The 17,593-nt window shown below is 43.5% G+C and overlaps 1 protein-coding gene across 4 annotated transcripts in view; it reads left to right on the top strand.

The window, feature by feature from the left end:
- The first annotated feature begins 949 nt into the window (after positions 1 to 949).
- Abhd12 (abhydrolase domain containing 12) overlaps positions 950 to 17,593 on the top strand; it is a 72,287-nt gene continuing 55,643 nt past the window's right edge. For 2 of the 4 annotated variants that reach the window (NR_151505.1, NM_024465.3), the window contains exon 1: positions 998 to 1,372. Coding sequence is in view for 1 of the 4 variants with exons in the window: in NM_024465.3 (NP_077785.2) it covers positions 1,182 to 1,372 (191 nt within the window). In the remaining 3 variants the exon portion in view is untranslated. Of the gene's footprint in view, positions 1,664 to 4,193; positions 4,235 to 17,593 lie in introns of all 4 variants that reach the window. The other 2 variants (NM_001356549.1, XM_006500367.4) reach the window with 2 other exon arrangements.

The raw sequence follows: 17,593 nt of genomic DNA, 5'->3' as shown, positions 1-17,593 counted from the left end.
ACTATCATTACAAAGGCAACAACATAATCCATTACATTTCTAAGTTCCTATTAAATCTTTATCAGTTGCCAATATTTTTCAAACTGATTACATGCATGTTGAAATTACAAAAGTAACTCATTAGTAAAATGCATGCTATATCAAACAAAACAAAAACTATTAAAAGCTACAACGTGTCCTTTCATTTTTTTTCAGGTGGATTGAATTATTAAATTTGGATGTCAGAGTGCAAATTCCTCTTTGAAACGGATTTCCTTGCCTTCTTACCAGTCCTAATCGTTCTTATGAAGATCCAAACTTTAATAGAAGACTTCAAAGCATACGCAGGCAGTTCATTTTCTTACATTCAGCGAAAGAAAAAGTGAATATATGGGAGGCAGAGGCAGGCGGATTTCTCAGTTCGAGGCCAGCCTGGTCTACAAAGTAAGTTCCAGGACAGCCAGGGCTACACAGAGAAACCCTGACTCGAAAAGACAAAAAAAAAAAAAAAAAAGTAAATATAAACTTGTTTAAACAATACATTAGCTACTGGAGTCTCTCTCTCTCTGTAAAGCTTTTTTGTTGAGTATATCAAATCTAGAGAACATCTGGGGCTCTAGCTTTTTAGGGGCGCCAAATGCCCTAAAGAGGGAGTAGAGAGAGCCTATTTTGCCCAGCAAACGGAGCTAGTGCCCTCAAGGACTCCCTAGCACCCTCCCCATTCGGACCACTTAGATCTTAGATAGGGCCTGCCTCAGTTCGTAGGCAGAGGGCACCTGAGTTGCACCTAAAGCAACCCAGCAGGAGAATCCAAACTGGCCCTAATCCGTTTCGTAAACGCACTAAGACCCTTCAGACTAGCCCTGCCCTGAAAATGACCCGCAGTTTCAGCTTATTCCGCCCTTCTCCAAGATGGCTGTGGCTGGCGCTGGGGATGCTGGGCGCGCTGCTTGTGAAGCGGAGCTGCCGGGGGCGTGTCTGGGGCGGGGCTTCCTGGACTCGTGCGCTGATTGGCCGCGGTGGCCGACCGGCCTCCGGCGCTGGTCCATAGCGGGCGCCGCGGCCTGGGGCTGGGATGTGACCCGCAGTGGGCTCCCGGCTCCGGGTGGTGACGGCTGTGAGCGGCGGCGACTGCAGCGAGGTCGGCGCAGGCGGGCGGGCGAAACCAGGGCGCCGAGAGCTGCTGCCGACAGGGCCGCGGGATGAGGAAGCGGACCGAGCCCGTCACCTTGGAGCATGAGCGCTGCGCCGCCTCAGGCTCGTCCTCCTCCGGCTCGGCCGCCGCGGCGCTGGACGCCGACTGCAGCTTGAAGCAGAACCTGCGTCTGGCGGGCAAGGGGACGGCAGAGCCGCACAGCGCATCCGACGCGGGCATGAAGCGGGCGCTGGGCAGGTGAGATGCGGTGCAGACACGCGCGGGCCCCTCACCTGGAGGGCAGGTAGTCCCAGGCTCCCACCTTCAGAGATCTGCTGCGGGAGCATCACACGGTTCCATCCTCCCGGCGTCCTCTTCGACCCTTCTAAAGACTACCTCCCCTCGTCTGGCCCGCAGGGACCGTCCAACCCCATTCTTTCCTCCAAACATCTGCCTCTGGAGCTCTCCTTCAACCCCCATCTCACCCTCCCACCCCCTCCACGAGCTGCTCACTAACCCACCCAGCACCCTGGCTGGCATCCTTATCAGGTTAGCCTGCAGAGATACTTAGTGGTTGAGTCCATAGTAATCAGGGGCCCAGTATTCCTGACTGGCTCTGGAAAGAGTCTCCCGAGGAGTTTGAAAGGCTGCCCTTAAGAAGAGGACCACGCAGGGTGAACGGCAAGACCAAAGACCCTGCAAGTGCTCTTAGCCAGTTCACCTGCTTTGCCTTGACCGTATATGGAGCTCAGTAGCAACTCTCCTGTCTGGTCCTTCCCTTCGCTAGCTAATCGCAGGTCAGAGCTGCATTCACCGACCCCCTTTCAAGGGTTAAGCCGTTTTCAGAATCCAAAGGAAAGGATGGATGGATGCATCCATTCTCAGCTGTTGGAGAGAACTGGTGGTTGTCTATGCAGGTAGTTAGTTACAAAGCACTTGAAATCTGCACAGGAATTGGTCATTGAAAATTACTCTGTAAGGTCCTGGAATCTTCTGGGATTGGTCGGTGAGTTAGACTTGCATCCTTCTTTTAGGATGGAGAAGAGGCAGTTATGTAAAGCTGATCTCAAAATTGAGTAGCCTGTTTTATATAGGAATAGGTTTCTTTCCCTCTATCTGGTTTCTTAATTTGATAGTTTGTAGACTATTATCTCTGTTGGCAGTTTTGAAGCCTTGATAGTGTATGACCAGAAATATTAGTTTGCAATGTTCCTAAGTCAGGAGTTGTAGCAGTCATTTCTTTTTGCATCAATTGATCGTTTGTTGTATATGTTAAACATTTACCCAAGAAAGAAAATCAGAGCTTGAAGCTCTGTGCTTAAAAGATCATGAACTTCAACTACCGAGATCTTTAAGTCAGTGATTCTCCATCTTGCAGAAAGACCAGAACTGGCTGTTTGTAGGTAAAATTTACTACCAGAGCGTGGGTGAGATTGCTGATCTGGGGAAGGCTCCTGCCATCAGGCCTAATGACCTGAGATCTATCCTTCTTGTGACTTAATGGTGAAAGGAGAGAACTGTCTCCCATAAGTTGGCTTTTGACCTCCATGCAGACCACCTCACATACATGCACACAAAATAAATGGATAGCATGTAATTAAAAATGAACTAGCAGGTGATCAATCTTTTGAAAGACTTATGTACTCTTTACTTTGTCTTAAGAAAAGTTTACCTTCTTTAAAATCCCTTGATAATTCGATTGCACTTTTATTCATATGCTTTGCATATAGCTTAGATAACTTAGAAATTCTTTCGTTGAAAAAAAATCAAATTGCTATGTACAGCCATGTTTGGGAGGCCAGCAGGAATACTGCTCTGACACCTTCCTTGCATTAAAAGGACCTGATTGATATTGTAGTACAAAGAGAATCATTCAGATGGTGCCCACATCCTCTGAATGAACAGAGGCTTTGGGGGAATAAAGCATAATGAAGGAAGGCCAGATCGGACCGGACCATTACTCCATAGTTGTTTTCCCCTGTTGCCTTGGCCAGGCTTTCTGGCGCTTCACTCAGGCCAGCCCAGCGCAGCCCTGTTTACCGTCTTACTTACCTGACTTTGTAACGCATGAATACTTGTTGAGTTGTTTTACCTGTCTCCTCCCCAACAAGAATGGAAATGCAATGAGAGTAGGTTGCTCTCTCCACCTCTGCATTCCCAGGGCATGCCAAGAGATAGCAAACAAACAAACAAGCAAACAAATAAAATTTAAAAAGCCCGTTGAGTAAGTGAGTATCTACGGAATAAATTCCTAGAAGTGGAGTTGCTGGCCGGAGGGTGTGTTGATAACTAGCAGGTAAAGCCAAAGTCCGCACTGAAGAATTAGTACTGATCGTGACCTCTGTCAGTGTAGGTTGCCTGCTCCTAAGACATTTGGACCTTGCTTATTTCTTTTAACTCTTCTTTTTGGATACTTGTAGCGACATGCAAGTGGATAAAATCTTCTGATGGCCCTCTATCTGTCACACACTTTTAAGCTGTCACTGTTTAGCATCTAGAATCATTCCTCTTCTCGCCATTTTTTCCCCTCAGGGTGGGAACTAGACTATTTTTGAGCAGATTTTATTTATAAGTACTTTAGAATTACTTGAATGAAAAGAAGTGATTTGAAACAATGTAATAGTGGGGTATCATATATCAGCTATGTATAACATCCAGTCTGCACAGCCATTTCCTAAAATCTCAGAAATGCCTTACTGATTACTTTATCTTAAAATTCTGTTTTTCTTTTTCTTTGTTCCCTATGTACTTCCTTTAGAAAAATTCTATACACTCTTTTTATTTATTTATGATTTTGTGTATGTATGATTTGTGTGTGGAATTACTTGTGTAATGTAAAGGTCAGAGGACAATTTCAGGAAATTTGTTTTCCCTTCTACTTTTATGTAGGTTCTGCTGTTGAACTCAGTTCTCCAACACCCCTTTACTGGATAAGTCATCTTGCTGGCCTCTCTCCTATGCATTTTTATCCTAATTATTTCTTTTGTTGTTGTTGTTGAAAATAGGATTCTTTATCATAGCATGTATTCTTATTGTTTTAGCTCATAACTAGTAACATTATTTCTCATGGTTTTTACAGTCCATTCTCTTTGGTCTTCTAAGTCTTCTGTGATGACAACTGTAAGTAATAAGAATTTTGTCCCTTGTCTTCAAATTTTTATGTCACTTGTTTCCGTCTCTTTCCTGATGCATGGTATATCCTGACAGAAAGCCAAGTACTATCCATGATTCTGGACATCTTTGACTAGTCCATGACTTTACTGACAGCCAAGAACTGTGGGTGATACCGGGTACCTTGACTAGTTCATGACTTTATTACAGTTAAGTGCTATGTCTGATACTGGGCACTTTCATGCTTTTACTGATAGTGTTTTTGATGGTTTGTTTGTTTGTTTGTTTTTGGTTTTTGCCATTAAATGTAATGCTAGTTCTTTTGCTAAGGAGTTTGTTGCTGGTGTTTTTTTTTTTTTTGTTGTTTTGTTTTTTTTTTTTAATGGTAGCTGGATTTTTAAGTGCCATTTGTGTGGGGTGGTTTTTTTTTTGTTTTGTTTTGTTTTTTTTAAATATGGTCTAATCAACTTAAAAACAAAACCAAAAAATCCCACTGTAGCTAATTCAGATGGAAAAAAATTTGAGACCAAAAGCCCCCATTTTGTTTGTTTTAAGTTCTGGGTGGGCCAAAGGGTGATTTTTTTTTGAAGGTAAATATTTGATATAATTAATATAGGAACCCTATGCCCTGGGAAGAGGAATGATAATAATTTGCTTTGTCTGATGAGCAGAGATGGGCAGATGAAGGATTTTGTAGGAGTTTCTTTTTCTTCTTGTAACCTTGGAATTCTTGACAGTGCATAGAAGGTACACATGTTCTAACTTGGACCCTGAGAAGACACGTATTCAACCTACAGGGATGGCCTTTCTTCTCCCAGACTTTCGACCAAATCTAGGGATGGACAGATACAATGAGCTGCATGGGAGGTTTCGTAGTCTTATGACTCTTCATGTAAATACCAAGGAACACAGTCAGCACCTCCCATTTTTCCTTGATCCAGAGAAGGGCAACCATCCAAGATGCTGCTGACTTTATCAGAAAGACAGGAGGCTGAGGTCAGGGTCCATGCCCTTCGACTTTAGCCTTTCCAAGGTATCGCCTGCAGCTTACATGCCATGCATCCCTGCGTGTGTGTCTCATCATCATCCTTAACCTACAGATTAAAATGAGAGGAAGTTCACAGCTGGCCTCTCTTTATCTCCTTTTTACTACCACACCTGAAATAACAGACTTGGAGCCAGCGATTACATTGCAGCAGGTTGGCTGTTGTACTTCATCTGGGCTCCCGCTGGGTCAGCCTTTTCCCATTGTTCCTTACCTTGTCATGTTGCTCTATAGCCTGACTCCAGATTTTATTAGGGCTGTATTTTCTATATTTCTGTTGACAAAGTTCCTTTTAGCCCACAATCACTATTCCTTCCCAAGTCAGCTTTCTGTGGTGACTCTGGCAGACAGGTCTACACTGTGGGAGACGCTTTCTGTGGTGACTCTGGCAGACAGGTCTACACTGTGGGAGACGCTTTCTGTGGTGACTCTGGCAGACAGGTCTACACTGTGGGAGACGCTTTCTGTGGTGACTCTGGCAGACAGGTCTACACTGTGGGAGACGCTTTCTGTGGTGACTCTGGCAGACAGGTCTACACTGTGGGAGACGCTTTCTGTGGTGACTCGGGCAGACAGGTCTACACTGTGGGAGACGCTTTCTGTGGTGACTCTGGCAGACAGGTCTACACTGTGGGAGACGCTTTCTGTGGTGACTCGGGCAGACAGGTCTACACTGTGGGAGACGCTTTCTGTGGTGACTCTGGCAGACAGGTCTACACTGTGGGAGACGCTTTCTGTGGTGACTCGGGCAGACAGGTCTACACTGTGGGAGGCGCCTTGGGGGACTGAGACAGACTTCTTGACCTGTTCAGGAAGGCCGCCTTAAAGAAAGAATCATGGACTTTTCAATACTTTAAAATGCCTGGATATAGACAGAATCTCTTGTGTACTGTGTGGAAGCGTCACCTGTCAATAAAAAGCTGATGACCTATTAGCTGATACAGTAAACAGTAGGTGGGACGTCTGGCAGAGAGAGAGAGAAAGAGAGAGAGAGAGAGAGAGAGAGAGCGAGCTAGGATTCTGGAAAGGGTCAAGAGCAGGGAGATTTGCCCCAAACTCTGAGGAGACAGATGCATGAAACTGTCATAAGGAGAGGTAACCAGTCATGTAGCACACAGAGAATAGAATAAACAGGTTATATAAAGTATGGCCTAGTCAGGGAGTGATTCAAAGCTTATGGCCTAAGGATTTATTCATAATTAAGTCTCAGAGTTGTTATTTATGGGAACAAAGAGGTTGGATGGAAAAGCTGTGGCTACAACGGGGTAGGATAGCAGCAAGTGGGTCAATGGGGAAAGATGCTTGTTGCACAAGTCTGGCGACCTGAGTTTGATTCCTGAAACCCATATATAGGCAGAAGGTGAGAAAGCTACAAAGCACACGCAAACAAAGTAATATTTTTAATATTAAAAAAAGTCATGGAAGATAGTTAGTTTATCAGGTCTGTGCTAATAAAGGTGGAATCCTGTTCGAGATTCCTGCTCTCAAGAGAATACTTGTATTTCAAATAAAAGATGCAGGAAGACTGTTTAATGACACAACTATGACAAGCTTCAGGTCGGTGCTGTTTGTCCACAGTTGGTACCATGAAACTTAAGGGTTCAGTGGCTTTGTGCTTTGCCAGGGGATCTGTCAGCACAGCAAATCACTTGTCCTGTTCTATCTTGTGGACAGAGGGACCAGCCAACATAGGGAAGATAATAGCCAGAGTGCTAGACTAAAATGGCCTTTATCTAGATGACCTGCCCTTTGGGTCTAGTTTCCCTTGTACTAAATTCCATATTTTATGGGATGCTGCGTAGTGATCTGAGTCTCTAGTGAGCCTTTTCAGAATCTGTGGCTTGGCATGAACTGCTTAACCTCTGAGTCTGCTTTTCATCTGTAATGTGCGGATAAGAATGCCTCCCAGTTGGATTGTCGTGAGGCCCAGGTGTGTGGAAAATTCCTGGCACTTGGTGAGCATCTTCTGGTACAACCATCCCTGTTGTTATTACTAATGTCATAAGCTAAAGGAACTGAGAAAGCTGTTAGCTTGTGTCATGAATATATTACTCCTCCCACTGCTGCCCCCAGATTACAATGCAGCACTTCATACTTGTGCTTCTAGTATATCCTGCTTGGTGAGCGTATATTTTTTTTTATTACATATATTTATTTGTGGTTTTTATTTTGGGTGGTGGGAGCAGCACTCACATATGATGTGGACGTCAAAAAATAGCTTGTCAGAATCAGTTCTCTTCTTTCACTATATGGGTCCCAGAGGTCAAACTCGGGTCCTCAAGCTTTGCCAGCATCTTTACCTGTGAGCCATCTGGTCAGCCCTGTATATGTTGACATTCGAGCATTTCTAACTATACTGGTGGGTCATCCAACACTTTTCTAAGCCATTTTTACCTTGCTCCTTTCCCGCAGCGTGCTCTCTCGCTCTCTCTCTCTCTCTCTCTCTCTCTCTCTCTGTGTGTGTGTGTGTGTGTGTGTGTGTGTGTGTGTGATACACATAAGGTCAGAGGGCAGTTTTTTAGGTGTCAGCTTTCTCCTACCATATGGGATTGAGCTCAGGTTGCAAAGCTTGGGCAGTGCCCTTACCCTGTGAGCCATCCTAACAGGCCTGAGCCATTCTTTTAACAGTTTGAATAGCTGTTAGGTGTGATAACACTTTAAGGCTGCAGTTTACCTGCACGAACTGTACCTTCCTATGGAGAGACACGAGACAAAGGGAGAGAAATAATGTTGGGTGCTCTGCTTACTCAGGAGAGCCATAGAGCCAGTAAGAGACCAGTTTTGGCTGGGTGGTGGTAACAAACACCTTTAAACCCTGCTCTTGGGAGGCAGAGGCAGAGGCAGGCAGATCTCCATGAGTTTGAGGCTAACCTGATCTACATAGTGACCAGCAGAACATCTAGGGCTACACAGAGAAACGAGAGAGAGAGAGAGAGAGAGAGAGAGAGAGATCTTGTCATCAGGCAAGAAAGACATTGTCAAACTTGAGTTGGAGATGGAAAGAAAAATGTGGAATTCAAGAAGGCATTATCAGGATTTTCTGATTGCTTGAATGGAAGAGTATGGGGTGGGGGGAGAGTCTTTTCTGAGTAACTGGAAGAATAGAGCCAACTACTGTGTGCTGAGAAGGGAACTCTCTTAGTTGACATGCTGCTGCTGTAACAGTTCCACAGACTGGAGAAGTGAGGTTTTGTTTTTTTGTGGGTTTTTTTTTTTTTTTTTGAGACAGGATTTCTCTGTGTAGCCCTGACTATCCTAGAACTTGCTCTGTATACCAGGCTAGCCTCGAACTCACAGAGATCTGCCTGCCTATGCCTCCTGTGCGCTGGGATCAAAGGTGTGTGCCACCACTGCCTGGCTAGTTTTTTTTATTTGCAGTTCTGGAGTGCTGTAAGCCCAGTATCAAAGGGCTGCATTTGAGGAGGGCCTTGGTGCTACAGCTTAGCACGGTAGAAGTTATCACATGGAGAAAGAGTAGTCTAGAGAAGACGGAGCAAGTACAGGAGAATATTTGACTGTGTAGCAAGCCCTAATTCAGTCTTATCAACCCATTAACCATTTCACCCTCTCAGTACAATCCCATTCATCAGTAAGTTTCAACATGTGCTGGGTATGGTGGTGTATACTTCTGGGGATACTAAGGAAAAAAAAGAAGGATCATGTGTGGTTTTGGCCAAACCATTTTTTTTTGTCATTGTATATTTTGGAAGAATTCAAACTATAGCATTTCATTATAATAGTCTCACAGATCTGAAAGAAGTCACATTATAGCATCAACTCAAATGTCCTAAGTTCAGAGTCTTATCTGAATCAGATATTAGTGACATTGAAAGCACAGTTCATCCTGAGGCCTGCTGTGAGCCTTAACGTTTAAAATAAAATGGTGGGGCAGGCGTTGCAAAGGGTGAGGTAGGCAAGAAGAAAGAAGTAGCTGGGCCCTACTAAGTCCAAAGCTCATCGGAGAAAATAACATTTATCTAAAAGGTAAAGAATGGTGTTCTTTAATACTGTATCCCACCCACATCCTGGGCACTGTAGGACAGTAACAATGTGTTCATGTGTGCTTGAATTTTTATGTCTCCAGCGTGCCTGCTTCCCGTAGCTTCACTGGGCTTACCAGCGGTCGTGAGTTGGAGTCTTTTGTCTCAGTTCTCCCACAGTTGGAGTCTCACTGGTAGCTCTACAGTTCTGGGATCTTGCAGGTGTCCCCACCCTTGTAGCTTTAGTAAGCATTGCCTTAGTGGTATTTGTGTGGTGGCTCTGCCTCATGACGTCTAGCCTCCTCAACTGTTGACAGCCTTGCATTCTGCTTGTTGTAGTGCTCAGAGCATGGACACAATTAAGCTAAAGTCTTTAGAACACTATAAACAAGGGTAACCTTTGCTCTTATTTCAAATATAGTTCCTCATTTTTGCCTGAGATCTCACAAGCATGACCTTTTACTCTGATTTCTAATATAGTTCCACATTTTGAGATCTCACAAAGGATGGCCTTTATTCTATTTCCATTGTCATTCCTCGTTTCTGTCTGCCCTAGTTACCTTTGACTGTTAATTTGTGTTGACGGTTAAACAGAGTCATTGGAGAAGGGACTCTTAAATGAGGCTTGCCCAGATGAGATGACCCGTGGGCATAGCTGTGTGGAATTGGCTTGAGTGCTAATTGATGTAGAGGCCCCCGTCTGCTGTAGGTGGTCCCTTTCCCTGGGCAGGTCCTCTTCTGCTATTTAAGAAAGCTAGTTAAATAGAAGCTACGTGCGAGCCAGCAAGCTCTCCGTGATTTCTTATTCAAATTCCTGCTTGAATTCCTGCCTTGACTTTTCTCGGTGACAGATAAACTCTGACCTCCCAAGCTAGGCATGGTGGTGCATGCCTTTAATCCCAGCATTCGGTAGATAGAGGCAGGCAGATCTCTGTGAGTTGAGGCCAGCATGGTCTGCAGATCACATCCAGGACAGCCAGGACTATTGCACAGCAACAACCTGACTCAAACCAAACCAAACCAAACAAAAGCCCCCTATCCTTCCTAAGTTGCTTTTGGCTAGAATGTGTAAAGACAGCAGGAGAAAGGAAACTGAATACTGTCTGAAACCTCACAAACACTTAAGCAAAAATGGTGAATTCTTTTCTTTGCTGAAGCTCTTTTTTTCTGAGCCCTCATCAGAATCATCCCTAATGCTTTGTTCATGAAAATATAGACTGTTTCCAACTTTCTCCAAATGATTCCAACTTATACCATTACCCACCTCTAGATCTTCTTCCCACGTTTTCTGTGTATATGTGGAGGCTAGAGGAGGCTGTGAGTGCCCTCCTTTGACATTTTCCACCTTACTGTTTTGAGACAGCCTCTCCCCAACCCACAGGTTCCTTTTTTTTTTTCAGCCAACAAGTCTAGTCCTTGTGGGTGTACCCCATATGTGTCTCCAGACACCATGGGGTTCACACCCAGCTTGTACACTCATATAGAATTACATGCTCAGGTTGTTGTGCCTAAACCACTGCCATTTCTTCAGCCTCTTAGTCTGCTTTTACAGCAATAACAGAAGACCACAGACTAGGAAGATTTTAAATAAGAGGAGTTTATTTGGCCCACAGTTGTAGATTTTGAGAATTCTAAGACTGAGGGTCACATCTGATAAGGGCCTTCATGCTGTGTTATTACATGGTAGAAGGGCATCTCAAGGGAGAAAAAAAGCAGGAAGTGGAATAGCTTCAAGCAAGAGATCACATGTCGGAGACTATCACTTTTATTATAAAGCTACTCCCTTGATCTTTCAGTTACTCCTTCAGTCAGTTTGTCAAGGTAAAGGTAGAGGGCTGGGGTATGGCCAGTGTTAGAGGATCAAGGCCTTGGGTTTGATCCTCAGTGCTATAAAAAGAAAGAAAAAAAGATAGAGAGGGATTGCCAGTGGAGGGATATAGGCAGAGTCAGGAGTCATCTTTCTTTGTTTGTTTTATGAGACATGGTTTCTCAGAGTATCCCTAGCTATCCTGGAATTTGATCTGTAGGCTGGCCTCTGCCTCATGAGTGTTGGGATTAAAGGAAATAGCCAGCACCATCTGCCGTGTTTTGATCTGTTATTGGTTCTTGAAACTGGAAAGAAGCCGTCTTACACTTTAAAGTGAAGAAAAATGTTAATTGATGTTAGTTGTTATGAGAAGAATGGAATCTCCACACAAAATTTGGGTATGTTGATTGGCTACTCATAAAATGGAAAGGTAAGAATGTAGAGTTGATGGCAGCTGTTTTGATGCCACGAAAGAGGGGGCCCTAGAAAAGATCAAGCTGTTGATTTCCAGTACTTGTTTGTTTGTTTGTTTGTTTGTTTTTTATTTTTTGAGACAGGGTTTCTCTGTGTAGCCCTGGCTATCCTGGAACTCACTCTGTAGACCAGGCTGGCCTTGAACTCAGAAATCTGCCTGCCTCTGCCTCCCGAGTGCTGGGATTAAAGGTGTGCGCTACCATGCCCGGCTGATTTCCATTACTGTTAATAATGTGTGCAGCACCCATTTGTGTGCTTGTATGAACCTGTGTATGCTCTTATACAGCCTAGTCATATGTACAAGCTGAGGTCTCCACTTTAGCAATAAAGGCACAGAGTGCACTCTATAAAGTTGTCCTTTTGTAGCCTTACCTTCCCGTCTCCCCTATCTATGACTCCTGCATCCCTAACCATTGGCAACCACTGGTCTGTCTCCTTTATTTCATGATGAAGTGATTTAAAGGATAAGATATCAGGGAAATTACTTAGAATTTTGTCTCTAGAGGCTGTACTTTTGTGTAGTCAGCATAATTCCCTTGAGATCTGTCCAAATTGTTGTGTGTTGATCAATAAATTAAAAAAAAAAAACTGTAATGACCTGAATCTGTAGCATAGATGTGCCACATTTTATTTCACAATTTTCCTACTGAAGGACATTTGGGTTGTTTCCAGTATAGTGTTTTAAAATTGTTCCTGTAGAACTATGAAGACCCATGTTCAGGTATTATGGGAGCGTGAGATTTCATTTATTAGAAATAAATGTTTGCTGGCTGGTTTTTGTCAACGTGAAAAAAAAAATGTGTGCAGCAGATACATTATGCCCTTTTATCCTTGACCTGTCCCATTTCAGTCCTGGAATATCCATATAGCTCTGCCTGAAAGTAACATCACTGTCGGGTACCTATAAATTAGTGTATTCATCAATTACTGTGCTTTGCCAGATTCAGTGCAAGCAACTGGTGATGCAGGTAGAGAATTCTTTTCCCTAGGGAATCTGTTGTTTTTCAGCCTTTATGGGTGACGGCTGTCAGCTTTTACCCTAAAATGTTTTGATCAGTGCCTATGGCCTACAGAGAATGCAAGAGTGACTGGAGACAACCTGTCTGCTCTCACATACATCTTCTTTCAGAGTCTTCCTGAATAGTCCAAGCTGACCTTAAACTTGCCTTCCTTCTGCCTCAACCTCCTGAGTCCTGGGATTACAACAGGCATTCATTCATCATTATGCTTAATTTCCTGATGTTCTTTCTTGCATTTATGAGATAGAAGCTCATGATGTAGCCAAGGATGGCTTTAAATTCCTAATACTCTTGACTTTACTTAAGGTGTGCACCCCCTCCCCCAGGATGTCATCCTTCCTTAAAGACCCATTTATCGTAACTTTTTTGTTGTTGTTCTTTTTTGTTTGTTTTTTTTTTGTTTTTGTTTTTTTTGTTTTTTGAGTCAGGGTTTCTCTGTATAGCCTTGGCTGTCCTGGAACTCACTCTATAGACCACGCTGGCCTCGAACTCAGAAATCCGCCTGCCTTTGCTTCCCAAGTGCTGGGATTAAAGGCGTGCGCCACCACCACCCAGCTTTATTGTAACTTTTTTTAAAAAATGTACTGATTATGTTAAAAAAATCCTTCTTTTGGCTTTTCACTTCATTCAAGTAATTTAATGCAAAGAGCATCACTGACCAGAAGAGTAGTCTAGAACTAAAGAGAAAGTCTCAGAAGTTCAGGGACACAGGGCATTCTGACGACGCATGTCATGTCAGGACCCTGAAATAACAAAGATCACCATTGTAGAACACTTAATATCCAGCTTACAGTTCCAGAAGGAAGACACTGTCAAACCGGTGTGGACCATATGGAAGCTTGCCACTGTGTCCCCAAGGCCTCAAGAGAAAACAAAGATTCTGTAGGGAATCCTGTAGCCATCCAGGGAAGGATCTCTAGGTGTGCAGTCACCCAGGAGATGCAGTCACTATGGTGAAAGAGCATCTCAGGGGCCATCACTCTCCCACTCAGCTCCTTACTTTGTGTCTGATTCAGAATAATACAGATCCCATAGTGGAAATCAATGACACAGATAACAGGGAAGTGACATTCTCCTCTGAAGTTTTAACTGTGTGGTGTGTATTAGAAATAGGATTTGTATCTTTTATTCATTTAACAAATAGCTTTCACTTAGCCTTTCTTGAAAGCTAGATAATACAACCAAATCGGCACAAGAGTCAGGGAAGTCCCAGTCAGTATGGAGCTTAGAGTCTTGTGAAGGAGAAACATAACCAAGAGTTAGCGCATAAACACCAAGGTAAACTTCAGCAGTGTGCTGAAGTGCTATGGGGGAAAATAGGAAACATGGCCACGTATGAGCCGTGAAAATCAGCTCCACCTCTGTGGTAAACTGTTTTGTTGTTGTTATTGCCAGAACCCTACCCTGACTGCCTTCTCCCAACATATTCACAAAAGCAGACCTTCCCACCGTGGGATACTCAGCTCTTCCACTCCGCCAACACAGTTCTCATGATTTTTGTTTTCCACTTTGAAAACAAAGAGACATTAGAGGTTGTTGTTGCATGTTTCATTAAGGCCTTGAAGTTTACAGCTGTGCAGTACAGTTGCTTCAAGTACCAACTGTGTTGGAATAAGATTTTGAAAGTTAAGATTTCCTCCTTAAAAATAAGAAATATTTAATCCAGCTACTAGTGTTGGGGGAACTAATCTTTATTAATGGCTCTATTCTTTTGTTCCTTCTAAGAAAATATGCTCTAATAAGATCAAATCCAAAACACTTGAACTGTTTTGGTGATTACAGTAATGGAATGGTAGTTACTTTTCTCTTTACTGTAGCAGAACGTCAGACAGAACAACTTAGGGAAAGAGGGCTTTATTTCGGCTCTTAGTCTGAAGAGGGAAGGGAAGGCATGGTGGGTGGAGCTGCTCATTGCTAATGTGGTAGCTGTTTTATGTGCAGATTTCATCCAAGTCCCCGGCCCTTGGGATTGTCCCTTACTCAGATTAGGTCTTCTTTCTCAGTTAATTTTCTCTGAAACCTTCTCGCAGATACTCTGAGGTATATGCTTCAGTCTCCTCGTGGTCCTAAATATGACATTGAAGGTTAATCATCACGAGTCTTCTCTTTGTCAGTTTTCAAACACATCACTTGAATCTGTAATAGTTTCTCCCCTCCCTTCACATTCCCACTCACGCCCCCAAAGAAAATCCCACCCGTCTGTCTCATAATACAAATGACACTTATCAATTAAGAGTACCTTCAAACATTATCCAGAAGGCTAAGTTCAAAGTCTCCTCTTTGAATTGATGCTTTAACTTAAAGCATTGCCTTAACTTGAGCCACTGTAAAATTGTTTGAAATGTTACATACATTCAATATATAGTGGCACAGCCTAAACCTTCCCATTCTAAAAGGAAGGGAATGTAGCAAAGAAATACAAGACCAGAGCAAGACCAAAGCCCATCAGGAAAAACACCAGATTTTGTAGTTCTAGGTTCAGTATTTAGGGCTCATGGTGCCATCATCTTGTCTACAACAGGCTTGGGTAGCCATGACCCACTAGCTTTGCTACCTGTGACATACATGGCATCTGTCATGAGCTGACTCCACTTAGTGTGCACAGCTTTCCTTGGTGGTAATCCACATCCTAGCATCTACAACACCTTGGGGTCTGTCTCTGTTGTTGTTTGGGCTTCCCATTCAAAGCTTTACAAAGAGTCCACTCAGGAGCTCCATTTAGGGATTCGTACCCTGCCACACATTGCCACACATTGCCTGGCTCACATGGCTTTCCTGAACATTGACGTTAAACCCTCACTATTCTACAACACTTATATTTTGCAGGCCTTTAAAACTAGCACCACAGTTTTAGCACAGATGTGCTTCTGGCTTGAGATGTAGCCCAGCCACTTTGGACCATAACTTGGGTTCCTGGTATCTTTTCTATTGTCCCAGCTCAGACTGTGATCACTCTTTAATTGAACCAGAATGTCAGAGTAATTCAACGACTTTGTCTGAACTTTAAAACTTGCTCAAGATCCTGTTCACATGTTTTTCACATCTCTTTGCTCCACTTAGGCAATCTCACTGTAAAGGCAGAGATCAGTAAGCATGCTGTAGACTGGATACAGTTTTGAAAGTACCTGGGTAAAACATATTACCTTCTAGCCCCTCTCAAAATTTCAGGATATAGAACATAGCTCAATCTTTTGCTAATTGCTACACACGTAGTCTCAATAAAAATTCTTGATGGAATCTGAGAAGTCCAAAAACCTTGGGAATAAAAATTTCAATTCTCTGAGAAGCAGACTGGGCTCCTCAGAAGGGACCACTGACAACGGCCTTTAGTCAGTGACAGCCCTGACTTAGGGAGGCTAAGTCTGGAGCTGAGTCAGCTCTTGGGACACCTAGCTAGAAGAGATAACAAGGCCAGAACTGAGCTGGTTTCCAAAATTCTTCAAGGTCTCACCAAATATAATGGAACTAGCATAGCAACCAATCAAAAATGTACTGTCACTGCTTTCCCCCTACCAATCATATTAGAGGTTACCTAAGCCTTCTGGAAAACTCCCCGTGCCCTGCATAAAAGAGGGCCTATCAGCCTCTCAGGTTATCACCATTTGGATGCATGGTTGACCCCTGCATGCTGGTAGTTTCTGCAGAATAAATGCTCTTTGCCTTTGCATACTATTTAAGTCTGGGGTCTTCCTTTGGCGATGCTCCTAACAATCCTTGTTTCCTGTTGAAACCTGATGAGTAGTCTTTCTTATCTGCTTTTCTATTGGCAATCTAATCTGAGTTTCCAACAGAACAGCTCATTGGGCCATGCTTGCAGCACTCCAGGGTTTCTCCAGGCCACAGCTCCAAATTCTTCCACATTCCTCCCACATTCCTGTTCTCAAAGTCTATGAAATTTATGGTTGGGTTTATCACAGCAGGACCCCCTCAGAGGCACCAGTTTCCTGTACTTAGTTACTTTTTTACCTTATTCAATAGTAGGACTGACCAGTTTAAGGGAAGAAAGATTTATTTGAACTCACAGTTTCAGGGGGTACATTCTGTCACAGTGGGGAGCCACTGTGCTGGCAGGAGCATGTGGCAACTGCCTTTTACATGTTGCCAAATGGAAAACAGAGAGAGGTGAACATTGACACTCAGGTCACTTATCCCATTCTGGTCCCGAGCTCATGAAATGCTGCTGCTCATATTCAGGATAGGTCTTTCTTCCTCAGCTAATCCTCTCTGACAACACTAAAAAGGTGTGCCTCAAACCCCTCTGAATACGATCAAGTCAATAGTGAAGGTTAGCCATCATTGCAGGTATTGCTGAAAAACAATTCTGGGGGCTGGTGAGATGGCTCAGTGGGTAAGGGCACCCGACTGCTCTTCCGAAGGTCTGAAGTTCAAATCCCAGCAACCACATGGTGGCTCACAACCACCCGTAATGAGATCTGGTGCCCTCTTCTGGTGTATCTGAAGACAACTACAGTGTACTTACATATAATAAATAAATAAATCTTTAAAAAAAAAAAAAAAAAAAACAATTCTGAACAGCTCTTAAACGATAACTAGAACTTCCACCTCTCCCGGAGTCATGGAGCACACTTGTAGCCCCAGCAGTAGAAAGCTGAAACAAGAAGATCACCAGTTTGAGGCCAGCCAGGTATAATTAATTAGTGAGACCTTGTTTTACAAAACAACAAAAAGTTCTACCTCCAGTCCACTTAGAGACACATAGGGTTGAGTTTATCTTGAAGTAGCCAAAATAGCACTACAGCAAAAAGAGAGAGAATATACATGCACCCTTTGTTTTTTACAGTCTTATTTAGCCCAGACTGGCTTCAAAAGCATAATGTAGTGAGGCAGGCCTTTTTTTTTTTTTTTTAAAGATTTATTTATTGTTATATGTAAGTACACTGTAGCTGTCTTCAGACAAACCAGAAGAGAGCATCAGATCTCATTACAGATGGTTGTGAGCCACCATGTGGTTTCTGGGATTTGAACTTGGGGCCTTCGGAAGAGCAGTTAGTACTCTTAACGCTGAGCCATCTCACCTGTCCT

The sequence above is a fragment of the Mus musculus genome, chromosome 2, assembly GCF_000001635.26.
Source record: "Mus musculus strain C57BL/6J chromosome 2, GRCm38.p6 C57BL/6J".
NCBI classification, from domain to species: Eukaryota; Metazoa; Chordata; class Mammalia; order Rodentia; family Muridae; genus Mus; species Mus musculus.
This window is presented reverse-complemented; position numbering and strand designations above follow the sequence as displayed.